Source organism: Rana temporaria, chromosome 4 (assembly GCF_905171775.1).
Source record: "Rana temporaria chromosome 4, aRanTem1.1, whole genome shotgun sequence".
Taxonomy (NCBI): Eukaryota; Metazoa; Chordata; class Amphibia; order Anura; family Ranidae; genus Rana; species Rana temporaria.
Window position 1 is genome coordinate 148,031,539 of NC_053492.1, and position 22,629 is coordinate 148,054,167.

The 22,629-nt window shown below is 43.7% G+C and overlaps 1 protein-coding gene across 1 annotated transcript in view; it reads right to left on the reverse strand.

Moving 5' to 3' along the window:
* CLRN1 (clarin 1) overlaps positions 1–21,694 on the reverse strand; it is a 39,280-nt gene extending 17,586 nt beyond the window's left edge. The window contains exon 1 of the mRNA XM_040349162.1: positions 20,941–21,694. Coding sequence (XP_040205096.1) covers positions 20,941–21,193 — 253 coding nt within the window. The 5' untranslated portion in view covers positions 21,194–21,694. The remainder of the gene's footprint in view (positions 1–20,940) is intronic.
* Positions 21,695–22,629: the final 935 nt, after the last annotated feature.

A 22,629-nucleotide genomic window follows, 5' to 3' on the forward strand; every position in this document is an offset into this window, starting at 1 on the left:
GAAAGTTACACCCACTACATTCCCAGGAGTCTGTGCGGTGTAGGTTAGGAAGCATTAAGCACCTAGGTGCAGGAAGTGGGAAGATTAACTATTCTGCCTAGCAACAACACTTTGAAGGCATCTAAACATTTTTTTTTTTTCCGTAAAGGACTAATGACATTTTTTTAAAACTACTGATGTAATGTTATATTTATGGGTGGAACTCCACTTTAAATAGTTTGCTCGTAGCTTCATATTGTATCAATGTGTTAGTAATACCTAGTACAATAGGGATAGGTATGAAAAGGCTTAATAGCTGGCTGCTCTTACTCAGAGCAAGTTGTAAATTCAATCCCTTTTATGTAAGTGGCCTGACGTGACATTTTATTGGCAAAGCAGCACAGACATCATTAAAATTTTACATGTGATTCAAACAGCTCACTTCCCTGTAATGCTTGAATGAAAATGAAAAAGTGCCACGCAAAATAATGAACACTTGTGCTTTGTGTATAGATGTTGGTGACCTTTGTGAAAATAAGCTGATGACCCAGAAATTGATGGGAATTAGCCGTGGTAGCTGAATCAGATGGGTTTACCCATAACAAGCACATTTACAGGCCAAGCAAATTCCTGTATAATTAAATGTGATATACTGGCCAGCGGAGGACAACTCTGATCTTTCCCTGTACTATAAATAATGTATGATATGTAATTTTAATACAAGTGAATGCCTTGACATGTTTATCTGTATTATTAACCTACTTTGGATTTCCATAGCAATGCCGGAAAGGGCTTAGTATTGACTGTTTACAATGACTAAAGCTAGCCATACAATGTTACAATTCCTTTATTTATCCTGCAGGATTCCTTCACCCACATTAAACAGGGCAAATTGACAAATCCTCCTGCTAGGCTATTGTATTCGGACCATTGGCAGCAGCTGCCAGAATACCTGTACATTTTCTACTGGGCGCCTCGCTAAACGTTGAACGAATTATCGTCTTTTGTTTAACCACTTCAGCTTCAGAGGGTTTACCCTCCCTTCATGACCAGGCTATTTTTTGCGATACGGCCCTGCGTTACTTTAACTGACAAGGCGTTAGATGCTGTACCCAAATTCAACTAATGTCCTTTTTTACCCACAAACAGAGGTTTCTTTTGGTGGTATTTGATCACCTCTGCAGTTTTTATTTTTTGCGCCTACAGTATATACAGTACAAAAAAAGACCGACAATTTTGAAAAGAAAAAAAATATTTTTTTTTACTTTCTGCTATAAAACACACACACACATCTAATTTCTTCATCAATTTAGGCTGCTACATATTTTCGGTAAAAAAAAAAAAAAAATCCCCCAAAAAAATCCCAATATGTGTAGTTACAGCGTCTACAAACTATGGAATAGATTTATTTATTTATTTTTTTATTGGATTTTTTACTAGTAATGGTGGCAATCAGCAACATCGTGGCGGGCAAATCTTGCACCTAACTCACACTTTTTGGGGACCAGTGACACGAATACAGTGATCAGTGCTAAAAAATATGTACTGTTACTGTACGAAGGGCACTGGCAGGGAAGGGGTTAACATCAGGGACCATCAAAGGGATAAATGTGTTCCCTGGGAGTGATTTCTAACTGTGGGGGGGGGGGGTGCTTTGACTGGGGGAATGTAAAGATCCGTGTTCCTGCTTAGCAGGAACACAAGATCAGCACATTGCCCTCCACAGAACAGTGACCTGCCTTGTTTATATAGGCAGACCACCATTCTGCCTTTTTCCTGAACGATCGGCGGGTCCTGGCAGACGTTTCGTCTGCCGGACCCGCTGATTGGCTCCCGCTGTGTCCAATCACACTGTCAGATACGAGGTACATGATCTTCCATGGTAAATCTAAAGTGGGCGGTCGCTAAGTGGTTAAAAGAGAAGTATGTATGTAAGTATGTCCTCTGGTGTAAAGGGGAACTCTGATGTAAGAGGTGCTCTGAGAACCCTGATTTGCCTTAGTGTACTTACTCAGAGGCAGGAGAGATAAGGGGGAGACTTCAGTCACAGGCAGGGATGGGTGGTGAGCTCACTCACCCCTTGGCAGTCAGCACCTTTCATCCAGATCTATCTAAGGCTGCCGGACTTCAAATTTCCAGCCCCAACTTTCCTTTTCTGAGGCATAGCACCGGGCATTGGAGTGCGGGCAGACACAGAGGGGTTAGGGGTGAGGGGAAGAGGTGCAGATTGAGCCCTCTCTCCTCTCCCGTCTGTGTGTGTGTTGGGGGGGGGGGGTTTGTTAGTACTGGCTTTGGGCACTGTGAAACAGTAACAGACACTCTCAGCTTAGACAACTTCAGCCAGCAACCCTGCTGGGAAGCCATAGTCCAGTCTAAATAATGTGTCCGGGTTTCAGGCAGTCTGAAACCCGGACACATGATTCCAAACCCAAATTGTCCGGGTGAATCCTGGACAGCAACCCTACTTGCATGGGGAATGTGTAATAATTGACAGCCTTGATTTTATGTGTAATATTTATTTTTACATTTTTTTATTTTTCAATATAATAAACAATTTGTGTCAAGCCTCGTACACACACTCGGTTTACTCGGCAAGAACCAGCAAGAAAACTGCTGGCAGAGCTTTCTTGCGCGTAAACCGTGCGTGTGTACGAGGCTTTCAGGTTTCTCGACAAGAAAACTGCCCAGAATCTAGACGATAAAAATAGAGAACATGTTCTCTATTTTCTCGTCGTAAGATTCTCGACAGTTTTCTTGTCGAGAAACCTGAGAGTGTGTATACTTACCTGGTCGCCGTGGAAACTGGCACATGCTCAAAATGACTTTGACGCATGCGCGGTAGCTTCCTAGGCATAGGTAGGGTGCAGCAAGATGGCGGCGACGGCGTGGGATGTGACGAGCGCATGCTCGTCCTACGCTATGACGTCACCGCGTTCTTTCCTTTTGAAAGGAAAGTCTGTACACTCGGGTGGCAAGAGATTCTTGCCAAGAATCTCGTCTCATCGGGAAAAACAACATGTGCAGGGCTTCAGACGTTTTGGCATACATTGGTGCCTAAAAAGTCCCACCACAAAAATGTAGTTCCTAAAAAAAAAAGTCTGAGCCTTACAAGGAAAATTGTGATCTGGCAGATTATTTTTGCTCTGTTATTCACATCATACACATGTGCAGAAAATTGCAGCTCAACAGGCATGTCGTGAACAAGCCCTTAAAAGCCACTAGAGGTCTTCAATGCACCTCTCCTGCTGTGTTTTACAAGTTAAATACAGACAGTGGGGTAGATTCAGGTACATTTGCGCTTTTTTTGCGGAGGCGCAGGGCAACGTTTTTGCCCTGCGCCCCCGCAAATTTTCTGCGCTACCCGCGATTCACGGAGCAGTAGCTCCGTAAATTGCGTGTGCGCTCCGGCAAAATGCCCGGCGTAAGCGCGCGCAATTTAAATGATCCCGTAGGGGGCGGGAATCATTTAAATTAGGCGCGTTCCCGTGCCGATCGTAGAGCGCATGCTCCGTCGGGAAACTTTCCCGACGTGCATTGCGGCAAATGACGTCGCAAGGACGTCATTTGCTTCAAAGTGAACGTGAATGGCGTCCAGCGCCATTCACGAATCACTCACGCAAACTACGTAAATTTTACATTTCGCGACGTGGGAACGACGGGTATACGTAACATTGGCTGCCCCTGCTAATAGCAGGGGCAGCCTTACGCGAAAACCGCCGTACGCAAACGCCGTAAACTGCGTACGCAGGGCTCGCGTAACGTTGTAAATCGGCGTTACTATGCAATTTGCATACTATACGCAGAGCACAACGGGAACGCCACCTAGCGGCCATCGCAAGAATGCAGCCTAAGATATGCGGGCATAAGAGCCTTATGCCACGCATATCTTAGGCTGCAGTCGGCGTAACGAGGTTCCTGAATCAGGAGCATTCATTACGCCGGTGCAAGTAAGCAATTGCGCTGCGTAACTATGGTTACTCTTACACATTGCTGTCTTTATTACCTTTATTTTTTGTTAATTTGGCATTTATAGGTTCTACAATTCACTGCCATCACTAAACTGGACATAAACATTTGTTGGCTTTTATTTGGACAACAGTACAACCTTTGAATGCTCCTCTGTACACCTAAACACATGTAACTTTTCAGTTCATGCTGCATGATCAAAACTTTGGCAATGAATATCTTTCTCTAAGGCCCCGTACACACGGTCGGCTTGGTCCGATGAGAATGAACCGAAGTTCAATTTCATCGGACCAAACCGACCGTGTGTATAGGCTATCGGTCTGGTTTCCTTCGGTCCAAAATGTCTAAACGTGCTTCAAAACCGAACCGATGGACCGCTTCCCCATCGGACCAAACCGATGGTTAGTACAGAAAAGCATCGGTTCAAAACCCGCGCATGCTCAGGATAAAGTCGACGCATGCTTGGAAGCATTGAACTTCATTTTATTCAGCACGTCGTGTGTTTTACGTCACCGCGTTCTGACCCGATCGGATTTTGAACTGATGGTGTGTACGCACATCAGACCATCAGGCCACTTCAGCGGTGAACCGATGAAAACGGTCCGTCGGACCATTCTCATCGGTTTTGTCCGACCGTGTGTACGGGGCCTTAGGGTGATACAATATTTGCAATTACTCAAGTTTCTCAAGCTGCCTAATTTCAATGGATTGCTTAGATATTTCTAAAGCTGTCTATACATTGTAAATTGTGGCTTGTACCTGATGGACTGAACAGAATTTACCTCATGGGTAGAACTGTCACCGTCTTCTCATCCAACATCCTTTGATTGATAAATCAATCAAAAGAGCCAAACAGAATTTTTTTGGCCATACAGTGGCTGCATCTAATCAGATAAAGGCACAGTTTTGGTTTTCTGACAGATGCCAGTACTGTCAGAATACACTTCACTTGATGTAAGCTTGGTTTGTTGGCCGGTAGGCTGTCTATCAGGTCCGGCAGATAGGTAGCCCCAGGGCCAACTGAAGGAACTCATGTGGCAGGGTCACAATGAAGCTGCTAGTTGTAAAACAGTGGCTGCAAAAGGAAGGTTCTCCATGTAAAAAAAACTTTGCACCAGATTCACCAAAAAAAATGTAAAATTTGCTTACAAAAACTGTATACAGTGAGGTATGATGTCAAACATACTGAAAAACGATTGTTTTACAGCTAAATACACAGCTACATTTAGGGGGTGTTGGAGGGGTGTTATTTTGGTATTACATATAGATTTTTTCTGTTATGCCGCGTACACACGATCGGTCAAACCGTTGAGAACGGTCTGATGGACTGTTTTCATCGGACCAAACCGATCGTGTGTAGGCCCCATCGGTTATTTATCCATAGGTTAAAAAAAAGCAATCTTGTTTTAAATTTAACCGATGGATACCTAACCGATAGAAAAAAAACGATTGTTTTTTAGGCACGTCCATCGGTTAAAAATCCACGCATGCTCAGAATCAAGTCGACGCATGCTTGGAAGCATTGAACTTAGTTTTTTTCAGCACGTCGTTGTGTTTTACGTCACCGCGTTCTGACACGATCGTTTTTTTAGGCACGACTGACCATCAGTCAGCTTCATCGGTTAACCGATGAAAATGGTCATCAGACCGTTCTCATCGGATGGACCGATCGTGTGTACAGGGCTTCTGGGTTAGAACAGGTCTTTTGTTTCTTATTAACTGTATCTCTGATAGTATCTATCTTACATATCCCCTGAGACAGCTGCCTTTGTTCTGACTGTCTTTTTATTAATGAAGGACATGAAACTGTTCCCTTGTTTTACTTAATGTAATAGATTGTAGAGATGTATGCTTTATTATACTGTGCTTACAAACTCAATCAAAAGCAAACAAAAAAATAAATAAAGAATTACCGCATAGGGCCAGCGTAGCCCAAGTCAAACAATTGTTTTTTTTACTTTTTTATGTGTGTAAATTTGAGCTGCTGATTGAGGTAAGTGGCCGTCATACTAACCTGCGGGATGGAACTCTCATAGATAACATAATACAGTGTGTATTGCAGGCTGCAGAATGTCCATGTACTGATCTTATGATTAGGCTTGCAGAACAGTATATAATTACATTAAGTGTTGCATAAGAGAAGGAAGGTTGTCAATAAATAATGAAGTAAGAACTAGTGCCAAGGAAGGAGAATCTGATCTTTATTATATGTTGTGAATGGGCATAACATATTGTTTTGTGATGACCACAGATCACAAATACAGTGAGCATGCAATAAAGAAAGAACAAATATATGATAATCGAATTTGTCTCTGATGTTTTAAAATCTGCTGGGCATTGAATTTATCAGTTTAAAAGGGGTTCAGTTGGAGGTTTATGTTTAGACTGGACACAGTGAATAATGGCAGAAATAGACCTTTCTATACCTTAAAGAAACCTTGTTGCCAATTTTAAGATACATTAAAAACACAAACAAATCAAGTATTTGCAGTTGCAGAATTTTTATATATACACAGTTGTTCTCATAAGTTTACATACCCTGGCAGAATTTATGATTTCTTGCCCATTTTTCAGGGACTATGAATGATAACACAAAAATATAATGGCAACAGAAACTACCCAAAAGACCCTGATCAAAAGTTTACATACCCCAGTTCTTACATACCCCAGTTCTTCAGCTATGACTAAGCACTAGTTTCAGTGCGAAACGCGTCAGGGGTTGGGTTTTATTTTACTTTGCTGTGACTTGTTGTGCTGTCCTTCTTTTAATAAAGGCTACAATTTGTTCAGAGTGTGGCTGTCCAGAGACAAATTTTGTTCCTGCTTCCTGAGTTGTCTGCAGCGGTGGATGTTCGTTTGGGTTCCCACCTGGAGCGGCTATTCCCTTTCCCCCAGTTCTTAATACCGTGTATTTCCCCATTTAACATTAATGACAGCTTAAAGTCTTTTGTGGTATTTGTGGATGAGGCTCTTTATCTTCTCAGATGGTAAAGTCATTCCTCTTGGCAAAAAGCCTCCAAGTTCCTGTAAATTCTTGGGCTGTCTTGTATGAACTGCACATTTGAGATCTCCCCAGAGTGACTCAATGATATTGACATCAGGAGACTAGGGATGAGCCGAACACCCCCCCATTCAGTTCGCACCAGAACCTGCGAACAGACCAAAAGTTTGTGTGAACTTTAGAACCCCGTTAAAGCCTATGGGACTTAAACGTTTGAAATCTAAAGTGCTAATTTTAAAGGCTAATATGCAAGTAATTGTCCTAAAAAGTGTTTGGGGACCTGGGTCCTGCCCCAGGGGACATGTATTAATGCAATTTTTTTTTAAAAACTGAAGTTTTTTCGTGAGCAGTGAATTTAATAATGCTTAAAGTGAAACAATAAAAGTTTTTTTCTTTTTTAATAAAGCACTTTTTCCACGGTGTGTGTGTTTTTTTACTATTATTTACACTTCCTTAGTGAATTGGTAGAGGTACAATGTACCCCATTACCAATTCACATAGGGGGGGCGGGATCTGGGGGTCCCCTTTGTTAAAGGAGTCTTCCAGATTCTGATAAGCCCCCCGCCTGCAGACCCCCACAACCACCGGGCAAGGGTTGTGGAGATGAGGCCCTTGTCCCCATCAACATGGGGACATGGGGACAACCTGAGGGTTCAGGAGGGGGGTGTCGCTCTCTCTCGTCCCCCCCTCTTTTCCTGCGGACGGCCAGGTTGCGTGCTCGGATAAGGGGTCTGGTGTGGATTTTTGGGGGAACTCCACGCCATTTTTTTTTAAAGTGCATTTTGTGCGTGTGCTCGAGAGAGGAGCCAGACTGCAGGAGTTGGGAGTAGGCAGGCCTCCCCCAGAGGCAATCTGCCACCATTCTCCATGCCCCGGGTGGCAATGGCGGGTGTGTGAGGAGGTCCTCCCACACAGCACGCCCTACCTGCTCCGCTTTGAAGCCCAACGGGGCAGAGGGACTCCCTACAAGGGAGTGAGAGGATCTAGCCCGCTCAACCAGCCACGTTAGTCCTTCGCCTCTCTTTTTAGAGACCGCGTGGTCAAAGAGCGTGGATGTTAACTCAATTTTGAGTGCGTGTAAGTGTGGTGGTTTTTGTGGGAGGGGGGTGGGCGTACTAAGCGCAGGCTTACCTTGCATAGCACACCCACCGGGAGCCGGGCTGAGACCACCAAACTCAATTCACATGTAGCCGAGACCGGGATCCGAACCCCTGGCTGCAGAGGTGAATGGCTTGTCAGCGCAGTGCCAATCGCGTTGAGCCACCACAGCTCCCCATTTTTTTTTATTTGAGGTGGAGTTCCCCTTAAAATCAAAGGTCTGGAATGGTTATTTGGGGGGAACCCCACGTCATTTTTTTTTAAATCGACGGCGGGGTTCCCCTTAATATCCATACCAGACCTGAAGGGCCTGGTTATTGAATTTGGGGAGACCCCCACGCTTTTTTTTTTTTTAATGAATGAATTTTCTCTGAATTGCCGGGAGCCGACAATTCATTATAGCCATGAGTGATTTTTAAATTACTTTTTTTCCTTTAGAAATGACACTTTGTGCAGAGACAGTTCTAAGCACAGGAAACAAGCGTTATTTCACAGGCATACTATACACCCCCCCTAGGTACCACATTTAAAGGAATATTTCACTTTTATTGTTTCACTTTAAGCATTATTAAATTCACTGCTCCCGAAAAAACTTCAGTTTTTAAAACTTTTGCATTGATACATGTCCCCTGGGGCAGGACCCAGGTCCCCAAACACTTTTTAGGACAATAACTTGCATATTAGCCTTTAAAATTAGCACTTTCGATTTCTCCCATAGACTTTAACAGGGTGTTCCACAGCTTTTCGACTTTGCCGCGAACACCCCAAACTGTTCGCTGTTCGCCAAACAGGCAATGTTCGAGTAGAACATGAGTTTGACTCGAACTCGAAGCTCATCCCCACAGGAGACTGAGATGGCCACTCCAGGACCTTCACTCTATTCTGTAGCGAATGACAGGTCGACTTGGCCTTGTGTTTTGGATCATTGTCATGTTGGAATGTCCAAGTATGTCCCATGCGCAACTTCCTGGATGATGAATGCAAATGTTTCTCCAGTATTTTTTGATAACATACTGCATGTATCTTGCCAACAATTTTGACCAAATTTCCTGTACCTTTGTAGCTCACACATCCCCAAAACATCAGAGATCCACCTCCGTGTTTTACAGTAGGAATGGTGTACCTTTCATCATAGGCATTGTTTACTCCTCCAGATGTAGCGTTTATGGTTGTGGCCAAAAAGCTACATTTTGGTCTCATCACTCCAAATGAGTTTGTGGCACAAGGTTGAGGCTTGTTTGGTGTATTGTAAGAGGGATACTTTGTAGCATTTGCGTAGTAATGGCTTTCTTCTGGCGACTCAACCATGCAGCCCATCTTTCTTCAAGTGCCTCCTTATTGTGCATCTTCAAACAGCCACATCACATTTTCAGAAAGTCCTGTATTTCACCTGAAGTTATTTGTGGGTTATTCTTAGCATCCTGAACAATTTTCATGGCTGTTGTGAAACTTAAGTTGGTCTACCTGACCGTGGTTTGGGTTTAACAGAACTGCTCATTTTCCACTTCTTAATTAGAGTTTGAACACTGCTGATTGGCATTTTCAATTCCTTGGATATCTTTTTATATCCCTTTTCTGTTTTATACAGTTCAACTAACTTTTCCCACTGATCCTTTGACAATTATTTTGCTTTCCCCATGACTCAGAAACCAGAAACGTCAGTGCAGCACTGGATGAAAGATGCAAGGGTCTGTCAGGGGTCTAGAAACTCATTGACCTTTATACACACACTAATTACAAGCAAACAGATCACAGGTGAGGTTGGTTACCTTTAATAGCCATTCAAACCCCTTTGTGCCAACTTTTGTGCATGTTAGCAGGCCAAAATCACCAGGGTATGTAAACTTTTGATCAGGGTCATTTGGGTAGTTTCTGTTGCCATTATGATTTAAAAACAGTAAACACAGTTGATTGATAATAAATGGCTTCAGCCAAACACTAACCGTAAGTGAAATAAATGATTTTATATTACCATTCCTATTCTCTGAAAAATGGGCAAGAAATCATAAATTCTGCCAGGGTATGTAAACTTATGAGCACAACTGTGTGTGTGTATATATATATATATATATATATATATATATATATATATATATATACTCACTTACAAAGTGCTTTTAAACTTTCTAGGGAATGTTATCACTCTGGGAAGAGTTGATTCACTAAAAAGGCCACAGTCCCCCCCTTCTCCCTGTCACACCATAGCTCTCTCCTCTCCTCTTCTGGAAGTGTCTTCTTACTGTCTGTGCTGGCCCAGTTGCTCCAATCCTCTCCTTACCTTCTATGTAACATTTTATGTAGCTGTGGGGGCATGAATGAACTCATGAAGTTCATTTATGCACAAAACTATCAAAAACAATTAGCAAATATACTTTCTCCTGGCTTGCACCTAGAGGTTGATGACATAATCCTGGCGAAATCTCTGGAAATGCACTGTGCTGGAATGTCTCCTTGTGGGATTTGGGGCATTAAGCATTTCCTGGCATCTTACTGTGGGAAGGTCAAACATAACTAGTTATTAAAAATACTCCCACTCTTGATTCTTAATCATTTTATAGTACCTATAGCTGAAGGGGGGGGGGGGCTCTGTTGGGAGTATTATTATCTTTTCTAACAGGAAAAGTCCCCCATGGCGGACAGCTAATTTTGTACCTATTCACAAGAAGGGCAGCAAGGTAGAAGCTGGCAATTACAGGCCAACGCAGCATGGCTTTACTGAGGGCAGATCACGTCAGACTAATCAGATTACATTTTTTGACTATATTACCAATGTGGACATAGCATATCTTGATTTCAGCAAGGCATTTGATACAATTCCACATAGTAATCGAATACAAAAGTTTTACCCTTCAGTGGGCTAAAGCAGTGGTCATCAACCCTATCCTCAGGGCCCACTAACAGGCCAGGTTTTATGCATTACCTTGGGGAGATGCAAACTAGAATACTGCAATCACTGAGCAGCAAATTATATGATGTATTTCAGTTATCTTGCAAACCTGACCTGTAAGTGGGCCCTGAGGACAGGGTTGATGACCACTGGGCTAAAGGATAGATACCAAAGTGTGGTTGTAAATGGGGTTCACTCAGAACAGATGCAGTCACTAGTGGAGCACCACAAGACTCTGTACTGGGTCCTGTTCTATTTAATCTATATGTAAGTCTTTTTGTTAATGATACAAAGGTGTGTAATAGGGTTGACATCCCTGGAGGTGTCTGTAACATGGAACATGATTTGGTATTGCTGGAAGATTGATCAAAGCAGTGAAAACAGCTGTTCAATATTTCTAAATCTAAAATAATGCACCTATGGGAAAAAAAACCCCAGAGGAAGTACAAGATTTGGGATACAGTGTTAGCCAGCACTACAGAAAAAAATTAGGGGTGCTTATTTCATATGATTGCAAAATGAGCCAACAGTGTGACCAGGCAGTGGGAAAAGCGAATATAATTCTAGGATGCATCACTTGAGGGACCACCAGCAGGAGAAAGGAGGTCCTGATTCCCCTATACAGTGGAACCTTTGATTACAAGCATATTCCATTCCAGGAAAATGCTTCTAATCCAAAGCACTCGCCTATCAAAGCGAGATTCCCCATAGAAGTCAATGGAAACTAAGATAATTTGTTTCGGGTTGACTTCTATGGCATGCAATACCGCATGTGGTCAGAGGTGGGGGGCACCAGAGAGCCTCGGAAATACTCGTGGACAGCTCAGCTGATCTCAGAAACCCTCAGAAAGGCTCGGAAACACTAGGGAACGAAGTATTTCTGCTTGTTTTTCTGAGTATTTCCAAGCGGCTCTGAACCTTTAAGGCCCGGTACACACGGGCAAACATGTACGATGAGACCGGTCCGTCGGACCGTTTTCACCGTACATGCATGCCAGAGGGCTTCTGTACGATGGCTGTACTAACCATCGTACAGAAGTCCGCGCGTAAACAATACGCGGGGCGTGTCCGCGTCGTCGCCTCGAGGATGACGCGGCGATGACACGGAGACGTGGGCGGGCCTGCCATTTAAAGGCTTCCACGCATGCGTCAAAGTCATTCGACGCATGCGAGGGACGGCGGGCGCTCGGACATGTACGGTAGGTCTGTACTGACGACCGTACATGTTCGAGCGGGCAGGATTCCAGCGGATGGTTTTAAAACACGTCCAGGAATATTTGTCTGCTGGGAAAAGGCCCGGCGGGCAAATGTTTGCTGGAATTCGGCCCGCTCGCGCCTACACACGACCGAACATGTATGCTGAAACTGGTCCGCGGCTAAATGCGGTAATGCACACCCCATGAGCTTGAATTCTGCTTGTTTTGCGAGACAACACTGGCAAACCCCAGGCAAATTCCACGCATGCGTCGAATCATTACGACGCATGCGAGAGATGGGAGCGAACGGATTGATCCGGTGAGTCTGTACAGACGACCGGACCAATCCGCTGGACACGATTCAAGCGGATAGATTTCTTAGCATGCTAAGAAATTTCTATCCGCTTGAAATCGATCGGCTGGACGAATCTCCGCGGATAAATATCCGCTAGGCCGTACAGACGACCGGATTTGTCCGCTGGAACTGATCCGCGGATCAATCCCAGCGGATAGATCCGGTCGTCTGTACGAGGCCTAGGAGATCTGGAAGGACTATTTACAGGTTGTTGATTCTGAACTCAACAGGTTAATTGAAAGAGTGACTTATTCAATGTGGGAACACATACTGTTAGGTGTTAATGTCATCTGCTTCTGTGATGTAAATTAATCTAGGATGGCTTCTAAGACCCTTTCATTGTGTGGTGCTAATTGACCCTGTATTGTGTGAAGGGCTATTGATGATAAATGTGTATTGTGAGTTAGCAAACAGCCTGAAGGTCAGATGTCTGACTTATCAGCTGTAGTTAATTAGCTCATGTAAATTATGTCTACTAAAAGAATGTGTATTGTATAGCAGGTGAGAGGATCCGGGATGTCTACCTTGGAAAGGTCATATCTCGGAGTCACCTTGTCTGGGTAAATTATTAGTTAATTAGCTCATGTTAATTTATGTTTTGGTTACCTCCTCTAACTGTATATAAGAGCCTGATTTTCTCATTAAAGGTCTATTCATTTTGAACCTTAAACAGAGCGGTGTCTCGTTATTGGGGTTCGTTTGCCTGACTGTGGAGTGTCGATAGCTGTCTTGGGTTCGGAATGGAATATCTTAAACGGCTTTAACCCCTGTCCCATTTGGGGTTTCGTTACAATTGTTGGCAAGCAGTGCTATGATTCCCACCGCCAGAAGAACATCTACAAGAGGACAACAGCCAGAAACACAGGCAGACTGTCTGGGTCAATGGAAAGGTAGCCAATGGCCTACGTGATACTGGTGCCACCATGACCCTGCTACAGAAGAACCTCATCCCAGAGAGCCAGCACACCAGAGACACTGTAGCCGTAAGAGTAGCGGGAGGCACCGTCTTCTGGCTACCCGTTGCCTGTCTTCACCTGGATTGGGGGGTTGGTTCGGGACACGTGAATGTGGGGGTGATGAAGGATTTGCCAGCGGATGTACTACTGGGGAATGATTTGGCCCCCCTCGTTTCTGCTTACGCCCGATGTGCACCGCTGAAGCCAACCCAGTGACTACCTGTGCCCAGACCTGTGTTGCTGGAACCAACCCGCTTGCTGCTGAGACCCGGGTAAGACTATCTTCCTCGACATGTACCTTAGATCAGGCACAATATCACAGTCTAAAATTGGAATGTGACAAGTTGGCCAGTGAGAAATCGGAGATGCAACGACACTACATCATGTATTATGAGATGTCCCGTGGCTTGAACATTGAAATGCACAAACAGGCTGAAATTGTCAAAAGTTTAAATGGGATTTGCATCCAGGTTGTGCCTTATCTCTCCCAAGAGCATCAGCAACAAGTTTTGTGAGCCATTGAGAGAGCAAAGCAAGTGACTGTTTCCAGAACTGAATTCCATTATTCACCCTGCAACCTTACAACTTCACCATCAGCTACCGACCCGGTAAGCAAAATGGCAATGCTGATGGGTTGTCCAGGCATTAGAGGAATGGAACTATGGACTAACTTTGGAGTCAACCCGTCTGGGGTCTCCTCCTGTGTTAGTCTCCTGCCAAAAGGGGAGACATGTAACGGGAGGGCCCGTGGAATCCAGAAGCTCTTACAAAGTATGAGCCAGGAAATAATGGACATATCTTGGATTACTTTAACATGGGTCTGTAATTCACAATATATTCTAGGAGATCTGGAAGAACTATTTACAGGTTGTTGATTCTGAACTCAACAGGTTAATTGAAAGAGTGACTTATTCAATGTGGGAACACATAATGTTAGGTGTTAATGTCGTCTGCTACTGTGATGTAAATTAATCTATGATGGCTCCTAAGACCTTTTCATTGTGTGGTGCTAATTGACCCTGTATTGTGTGAAGGGCTATTGCTGATAAATGTGTATTGTGAGTTAGCAGACAGCCTGAAGGTCAGATGTCTGACTTATCAGCTGTAGTTAATTAGCTCATGTAAATTATGTCTACTAAAAGAATGTGTATTGTATAGCAGGTGAGAGGAGTCGGGATATCTACCTTGGAAAGGTCATATCTCGATCCTATACCTGAAAAATTATTTTCTGCACATCCATATTGTATTAATATCACTTTATTCTATACAGGATGAGGCTATTTACTATATTTCACCTTCAGACAGTCTGGCAAGAAATATGGGCCAGTTAACACCAGAGCGCCTGCTTAAATGGACGGTCATAAGTAATCATAAGATAATTAACCTACCTACAATGTAACCCCCATATTAAAGTGTTTCTAAAGTCTCCCGGATTTTTACCTTTGTGCATACTTTACATCAAGGTAAAAAACATTCTCCCTCCTCATCAGCTGAGACAGCAGCGGGAGCCAATCACAGCCAGTGAGCCAATGAGGAGAGAGAGGGGGCGGGGCCAATCCATGGCTTTATGTGTGAATGGATATAGGGGCAGGAGGGAGGGGCCAGGAGCGGGTAAGTAGAACATGTTTTTTAAACCACTTCCCACCCGGTCAATAGTAAATTGACGTCCAGGAAGTGGTTTCGTTATCCTGACTGGACGTCCTGCAGGATAACAGCCGCCAAAGTTCTAACCTTCCCATGCTCCACATGTTTTTTTGCAGAAAAAATACCTGATGCTTGTACATGCTTTTAGGGGCTTTTACATGCTTCAAGCTCTGGGGCACTAATTCATTTCATTGGCTAGAATAAATAATTTATTCTGGCCATTGAAATGAATTAATGTTTAACCACTTCCTTACTAAGTCATAGTAATATAACGTCGGCAGGAACCCTCCCTCCCTCCGGGTGGACGTCATATGACGTCCTGAGCTTCTTGGGCCGCTAGGGGGTGCGCATGCAGGTGCCCGGAAGCTGTGATGTCCTCCGGGCACCCGCGATTGCCCGCAGGATCTGTGTGTGCAAACACACAGATCCATGTCCTTTCAGAGGAGAGAAGACTGATGTGTGTTCCCAGTACAGAGGAACACACATCGGTCTCCTCCCCTTGTGAGTCCCCTACAGTAAGAATCACTCCCAGGGAACATATTTAACCCCTTGTTCGCCCCCTAGTGTTAACTCCTTCCCTGCCAGTCACATTTACACAGTAAAAGCAGTTTTATAGCACTAATCACTGTATAAATGTGAATGGTCCCAAAAATGTGTCAAAAGTGTCCGATCTGACCGTCGCAATGTCATGGTCACAATAAAAATCACAGATCGCCACCATTACTAGTAAAAAATAAAAATGCCATTAGGCCCTTTCACACGGGGCGGATCAGTAATGCTCAGCGGGGATCGCTCCATTGATCCCCGCTGAGCCGGCGGATGACAGGGCGCTCCCCACACACTGTGCAGGGACCGCCCTGTCTTTTCTCCGCTCTCCCCTATGGGGAGATCGGATGAACACGGACTGTCTGTCCGTGTTCACCCGATCCGATCCGCCAGATGGACGGAAAAGTAGGTTTTACCTCCGTCACACTTTGGCAGATCGGAGCGGGTCGGATGTCACCGGGCATGTCACTGCTGACATCTGCGGCTCCATAGAGGAGCACAGAGCGCCAGTTCAGGTCCGCCTAAAAAACTGGCATGCGGACCTGAACGGGCCGCCCGTGTGAAAGAGCCCTAAGTCTATCCCCTATTTTGTAGATGCTAGAACTTTTGCGCAAACCGATCAATAAACGCTTATTGTGATTTTTGTTTAACAAAAATATGTAGAAGAACACGTATCGGTCTAAACTGAGGAAACATTTTTTTTTTTTTTAAGTTGTGATATTTATTAAATCAAAAAGTAAAAAATATTGTGATTTTTTCATAATTGACCCTCTTCTTTTGTTTATAGCACAAAAAATAAAAACCGCAGAGGTGATCAAATACCACCAAAAGAAAGCTCTATTTGTGGGGAAAAAAAACATAAAGATTTCATTTGGGTACAGTGTTGTGTGACCGCACAATTGTCATTCAAATTGCGACAGCGCTGAAAACAAAAAATTAGTCTGGGCAGAAAGGGGGTGAAAATGCCCGGTATTAAAGTGGTTAAGCACTAAATGCACCTAGTGTTTAGGCACATTTAGCAGCTTTTAGAAGCATCATGCTATTTATTTATTTTTTTTGCTCAAACTGTGCTACTCCTGGACGCACTGGCGGTGTTTTTTTTTCCCCCCTGCCTCTAAACTCTCCTGCCACTAAACGCTGCTTAACCACTTAACGTCCGCCGCATGTACATATACGTCCACAGAATGGCACGTACAGGCAGATGGGCGTACATGTACGTCCCTGCCTAGACGTGGGTCGGGGGTCCGATTGGGACCCCCCCTCCCCGGTACATGCGGCGGTCGGAAATCGGCTAGGAGCGATCCGGGATGAGGGGGCGGCTGTTCGTTTCTAGCCACCCCCTCGGATCTCCCCTGGAGCTGAAGAACGGGGAGAGCCGTATGTAAACACGGCTTCTCCGTGCTTCACTGTGGCGGCTGCATCGATCGTGTGATCCCTTTTATAGGGAAACACAATCGATGACGTCAGACCTACAGCCACACCCCCCTACAGTTATAAACACACACTAGGTGAAACATAACTCCTTCAGCGCCCCCTGTGGTTAACTCCCAAACTGCAACTGTCATTTTCACAATAAACAATGCAATATAAATGCATTTTTTGCTGTGAAAATTACAATGGTCCCAAAAATGTGTCAAAATTGTCCGAAGTGTCCGCCATAATGTCACAGTCACGAAAAAATCGCTGATCGCCACCATTAGTAGTAAAAAAAATTTTTTTTATAAAAATGCAATAAAACTATCCCCTAACGCTATACATTTTGTGCAAACCAACCGATAAACGCTTATTGTGTTTTTTTTAACCAAAAATATGTAGAAGAATATTTACCGGCCTAAACTGAGGAAAAAAATTTTTTTTTATATATTTTTGGGGGATATTTATTATAGAAAAAAGTAAAAAATATTGAATTTTTTTCAAAACTGTCGCTCTATTTTTGTTTATAGCGCAAAAAATAAAAACCGCAGAGGTGATCAAATACCACCAAAAGAAAGCTCTATTTGTGGGAAAAAAAGGACGTCAATTTTGTTTGGGAGCCACGTCGCACGACCGCGCAATTGTCTGTTAAAGCGACGCAGTGCCGAATCGCAAAACCTAGCCTGGGCCTTTAGCTGCATTTTGGTCCGGGGCTTAAGTGGTTAAAGCCTAATGCCGCGTACACACGATCAAGTTTTTGCCCAGCCAAATCTCATCGGAATTCCATCGGAGAAAAATAGAACATGTTCTATATCTAAACTCAGACAGACTTTTTCGATCGGATATTTCATTTGTGCGTAGCCCCGTCTGTGTTTTTATCAGAAATTCTGTGTACGCCGAATAAGTGTTTGCTTATTGAAGGTGATCAGTTTCACTGAAACTATTTAATAACTTGTTTGCAGTATTGTCATATTGGGCTTTCTATAAAAAAAACACAAATGATGGCTGTTGTTTGTAATCACGAGACAAAACTTTATCTTTTATGCCTCGTACACACGACGGGACATGTCCGATGAAAGCGGTCCGCGGACCGTTTTTATCGGACATGTCCGCTGGCGGATTTTGGTCTGATGGCTGTACACACCATCAGACCAAATTTCCTGCGGACAGCGAACGCGGTGACGTGGCCGCGCCATCGATGCGGCGACGTGCGCGACCCTGGAATGTCAATGCTTCCACGCATGCGGTGAATCACTTTGACGCATGCGAGGGCTTTCGGCCGAGCGGACATGTCCGGTGAGTCGTACAGACGACCGAACATGTCCGACGGACAGGCTTCCAGCGGACATGTTTCTTAGCATGCTAAGAAACATTTGTCCGCTGTAAACCTGTCCGATCCGCCGGAAAATTGTCCGGTCGGCCGTACAGACGACCGAACATGTCCGCGGAAACTGGTCCGCGGACCAGTTTCAGCAGACATGTTCGGTCGTGTGTACGAGGCCTTAGACCTAGAACCTTAAATAACTTGTCTCATCCTATGTTCAAATATTACCTTTGAATCTTGTATTGTTTTTGTATTTTATTATATTCACATGATACACAAGCTAATTTTCTGTAATTAAAAACTGTTGATGTAATGGATGTTTTAGCAAGGTAAGATAAACTGAAGTAAGCTATGAAACGTATGCTCATACATAATGTATTTATCGGACATTATAGCAGTCGGTGACAATGTTCTAGATAGTAAACTGATCTGTTGCTTATGTGTTTCAGTAAATGAATGCAGTAAGAACCAGGCCTGATGCAGGCCAACATTGTATTTGTAAAAGTCAATAGTTATTTATTTTGGTGTAAAATTTGTGTCAATTTTAAATCACGCTACTTTTGTAACAGGGTTTATGTGTATACGGCTGGACTCACACCTATGCATTTTTTGTGCGGTTTGCAGATTTGCAATACAGAAAGTGTTCCATAACCATATTAAATGGACTGTAGTGCAAATCTGCAAAATGCAAGAGTGTCCGTTTTTGGATTTGGCGCCTTTGCCGAGCCAAGAGGAGCCGGATTTCCTGTGTGTTCGGCTTCTCTCGCGTGGCTGCGGGCGGAGCCGAGCGTGACCGAGCCTAGTGCGCAGTACACTAAGGCTCGGCTCAGCTTGGCTCTAGGCTGCGACACTCGGCTCCTCTCGGCTTGTCTCGGCTCCTGTCACGTGTCTGGGGGCGGAGCCAAGCGTGGCTGAGCCTAGCCAAGTGCGCAGTACACTCGGCTCGGTCTATTTCGGCGGCGCTTCGGGAACAACAGTATCGGCGTATATCGCGCACCCATAATTTTACCCTGATTTTATGGGGGAAAAAGTGCGTGGTATACGCCGATAAATACGGTACATAAAAAATTACCCAGGGATTACAGTCTTATTTTACGCAAGCTTGAAGAAATGGAACCTGTCTAAATTAGCCCCAGTATATGAATGTGAGTTAGAGATCTTAGATTGTAAGCTCCTTGAGGGTAGGGACTGATGTGAATGTACAATGTATACGTAAAAGCGCTGCGTAAATAAGTACCTTAAATAATAATACTAATATAATAAGAACGATCAAAGTGGCAGTTCACGGAAGTAAACAAAGCCGCGATTGCGGCTAGTAAGCATGAGATTGGTGATTTATTTTTCCCGATCTCATGCTTTCCAGCCTGGAGGAGAGATGTGGGGTCTTATTGACCCAGAATTTCTCCATAAAGAGGACCTGTCACACACCATTCCTATTACATGGGATGTTTACATTCCTTGTAATAGGAATAAAAGTGATCAAAAAAATTAAAATGTAAAAAAAAAAGTGTAAAAATAATAATATAAACATATAGGGGCAGATCCACAAAGATCTGCCCTGGCGCAGCGTATCAAAGATACGCTACACCGCCGTAACTTACTTGTGTTATCTTCGAATCCTTAAAGATTTTGCGCTGTAAGTTACGGCGGCGTAGTCTATCTCTGGCGGCGGAATTCAAATCGATGATTAGGGGGCGTGTTTCACTTAAATGAAGCGCGTCCCAGCGCCGAATGAACTGCCCATGCGCCGTCCCTAAATTTCCCGCCATGCATTGCGCTAAATGATGTAGTTTTTTTTAACATAGACGTGAATTACGTCCGTCCTGATTCACGGACGACTTACGCAAAAAAAAAAAAAAATCAAATTAAACACGGGAACGACGGCCATACTTAACATGGCAAGTCTAACTATACACCGCAAAACACCAGCTTTAACTATACGCCGGAAAAAGCCGACTAGAGACGATGTAAAAGAATGCGACGGCCGCGCGTACGTTCGTGGATCGTCGGAAATAGCTAATTTGCATACCCGACGCGGAAAACGACGCAAACTCCACCCAGCGGACGCCGAAGTATTGCATCTAAGATCCGAAGGCGTACGAAGCCGTACGCCTGTCGGATCTAACCCAGATGCCGTCGTATCTTGGTTTGAGGATTCAAACTAAAGATACGACGCGGGAAATTTGAAAGTACGCCGGCGTATCGATACGCCGGCGTACTCTCTCTGTGGATCTGCCCCATAGAATGTCCGAGTTCAAAATAAAATGTTGGTGCATATTTCTGCATTTGGTTTGTTTCCTCCCATACATGTATGTGGACATACATGGTCCATCTCTTGCATAATATGAAAATAATTGACAATCAATGGCTTATAATTTTACAGTAAATAATTTAAATATTTAGACTTTGGACTTATTTCCCTTAACGCCTTAACTCTGTTGCTAGGGGCTTTTACTGTTCAAACAAATAGATAGAATCATTTAGGCATTAAAATAATTGTGAAAAACAAGCGTTTGGTTCTGGATGTTAAGTGATGTAAAATATAATCTCATAATAAAAACATTCATTTACTTACATGAAAATTCAGTAGGTCTTCCTCCGAGCCCACAGTGCTTCACCCTCTGCCCATAGAAAAGACCATACTGGATCTCTCCAATGAATTTCTGCAGCTCATCTCCTGTAGCATTAACTAGTAGGGCTCCAGTCTTGCACAGGACTGTTCCTTGGACCCACAGCTGAATTCCTAAAGCTGCAGCAATTGCCAGAGCACAGGAGAAGCTCAATACTCCAGCTAGGCAAAACAGAACTTTTTGTTGCAATTTAGGCATGACAGATCCTTTAGAACAAAGGCAGACTGACTATAATATTCCCACTGTCATATCATACAGCAGATCCCAAGCTGAATCTTTCAGGGGCATTACGCTTGCCATTTGCTTTATCTTGCATACAAAAATCCCATTTGATAATTGTAGCAGTTTGCATAATTAAGCTGTACAAACGAGTATATCAGCAGAAAAGAGGCGGATGAGATGCTTCTATTCCTTGTTCCTTTGTGAGGACTTGAGACAAAACCTCAGGACAGCAGATGGGAGCTTTCTGTAACCTAATAGATGCTTCCTCTAGAACACGAACTACATTCTGTCTGATTGGCTGAGATGAAATTCCAGAAATGGGCAATGTTCCCAATTTAATTGGATGTCTATTGGAAAATGCACAAAGCGTTCTTGGGATCTCTCAGGAGATCCATAAATCCCAATGTGCATTGCTCCGTGTCCATTTTCCGTTTTACAGCAGGTTATATTGATCCTTTATGTAGGCACTTACAGAGTACACGACACCTTGTTATTTGCGTTTCAACGCCAACCTCCATTATATATTATTTATTTTGTGTATGTAATTTAGAACGTCAGGTGGTTATAATACAAACTTGGGCGAAACTTGCACAATTTAAAAATTTCAGTTCAACGAGTAATCTTAACGATTGGCAAATATTTGGTCGCCTTTTGCTGTAAGTAAGATTTTGTATAAGAATTTCCATCCAGCCCAATAATGAGTTGATAGGTGCTAACAAGGTTAATTACCATGTTTAGAATTTGTACATTTTAAATGACAGTGATTTTACAAATATTTTACTGAAAAGTATGTTAATTAGAATTTTTTTTTATGAAGTGGGGTTGTAGTGTAATGTAATGTAAAGGTACATTATTAAAGTGATTGTAAAGTCTAGTTTAAAAATAAATAAAAAATAACAAAGATGTCATATTTACCTGGTCTGTGCAGTGGATTTGCACAGAGCAGCCTGGATCCTCCTCTTCTCAGAACCCTCTTCGCTGCTCTTGGCCCCTCCCTCCTGTCAAGTGCCCCCACATAAAGCTATGGGGGCACCTGAGCTGAACTGCAACTCTGTGTCTCCATTCAGACACGGATCTTTGGTCGAGCCCCGCCCACCTCTCTCCTGATTGGCTAACTGAGGGATAGTCCCGGACGGCCGAGGGACTTGTGGACATATCTGGATACGGATGGGCTCAGGTAAGTATGAGGGGGGGGGGGGGCAGCTGCACACAGAAGGCTTTTTATCTTTATCTTTTTATCCTCTGGAACGCACTACCCCAATCTGTCCGCCTATCTCCTACTTTGTACACTTTTAGGCGATCCTTTAAAACTCATCTCTTCAGCGTGGCCTATCCTGCCTTCAACTAACAACCAAATCTTCTACTCCCCTCATCAGTTCATCCCCCACAGTCCCTACCTTTTGTTTCACCAG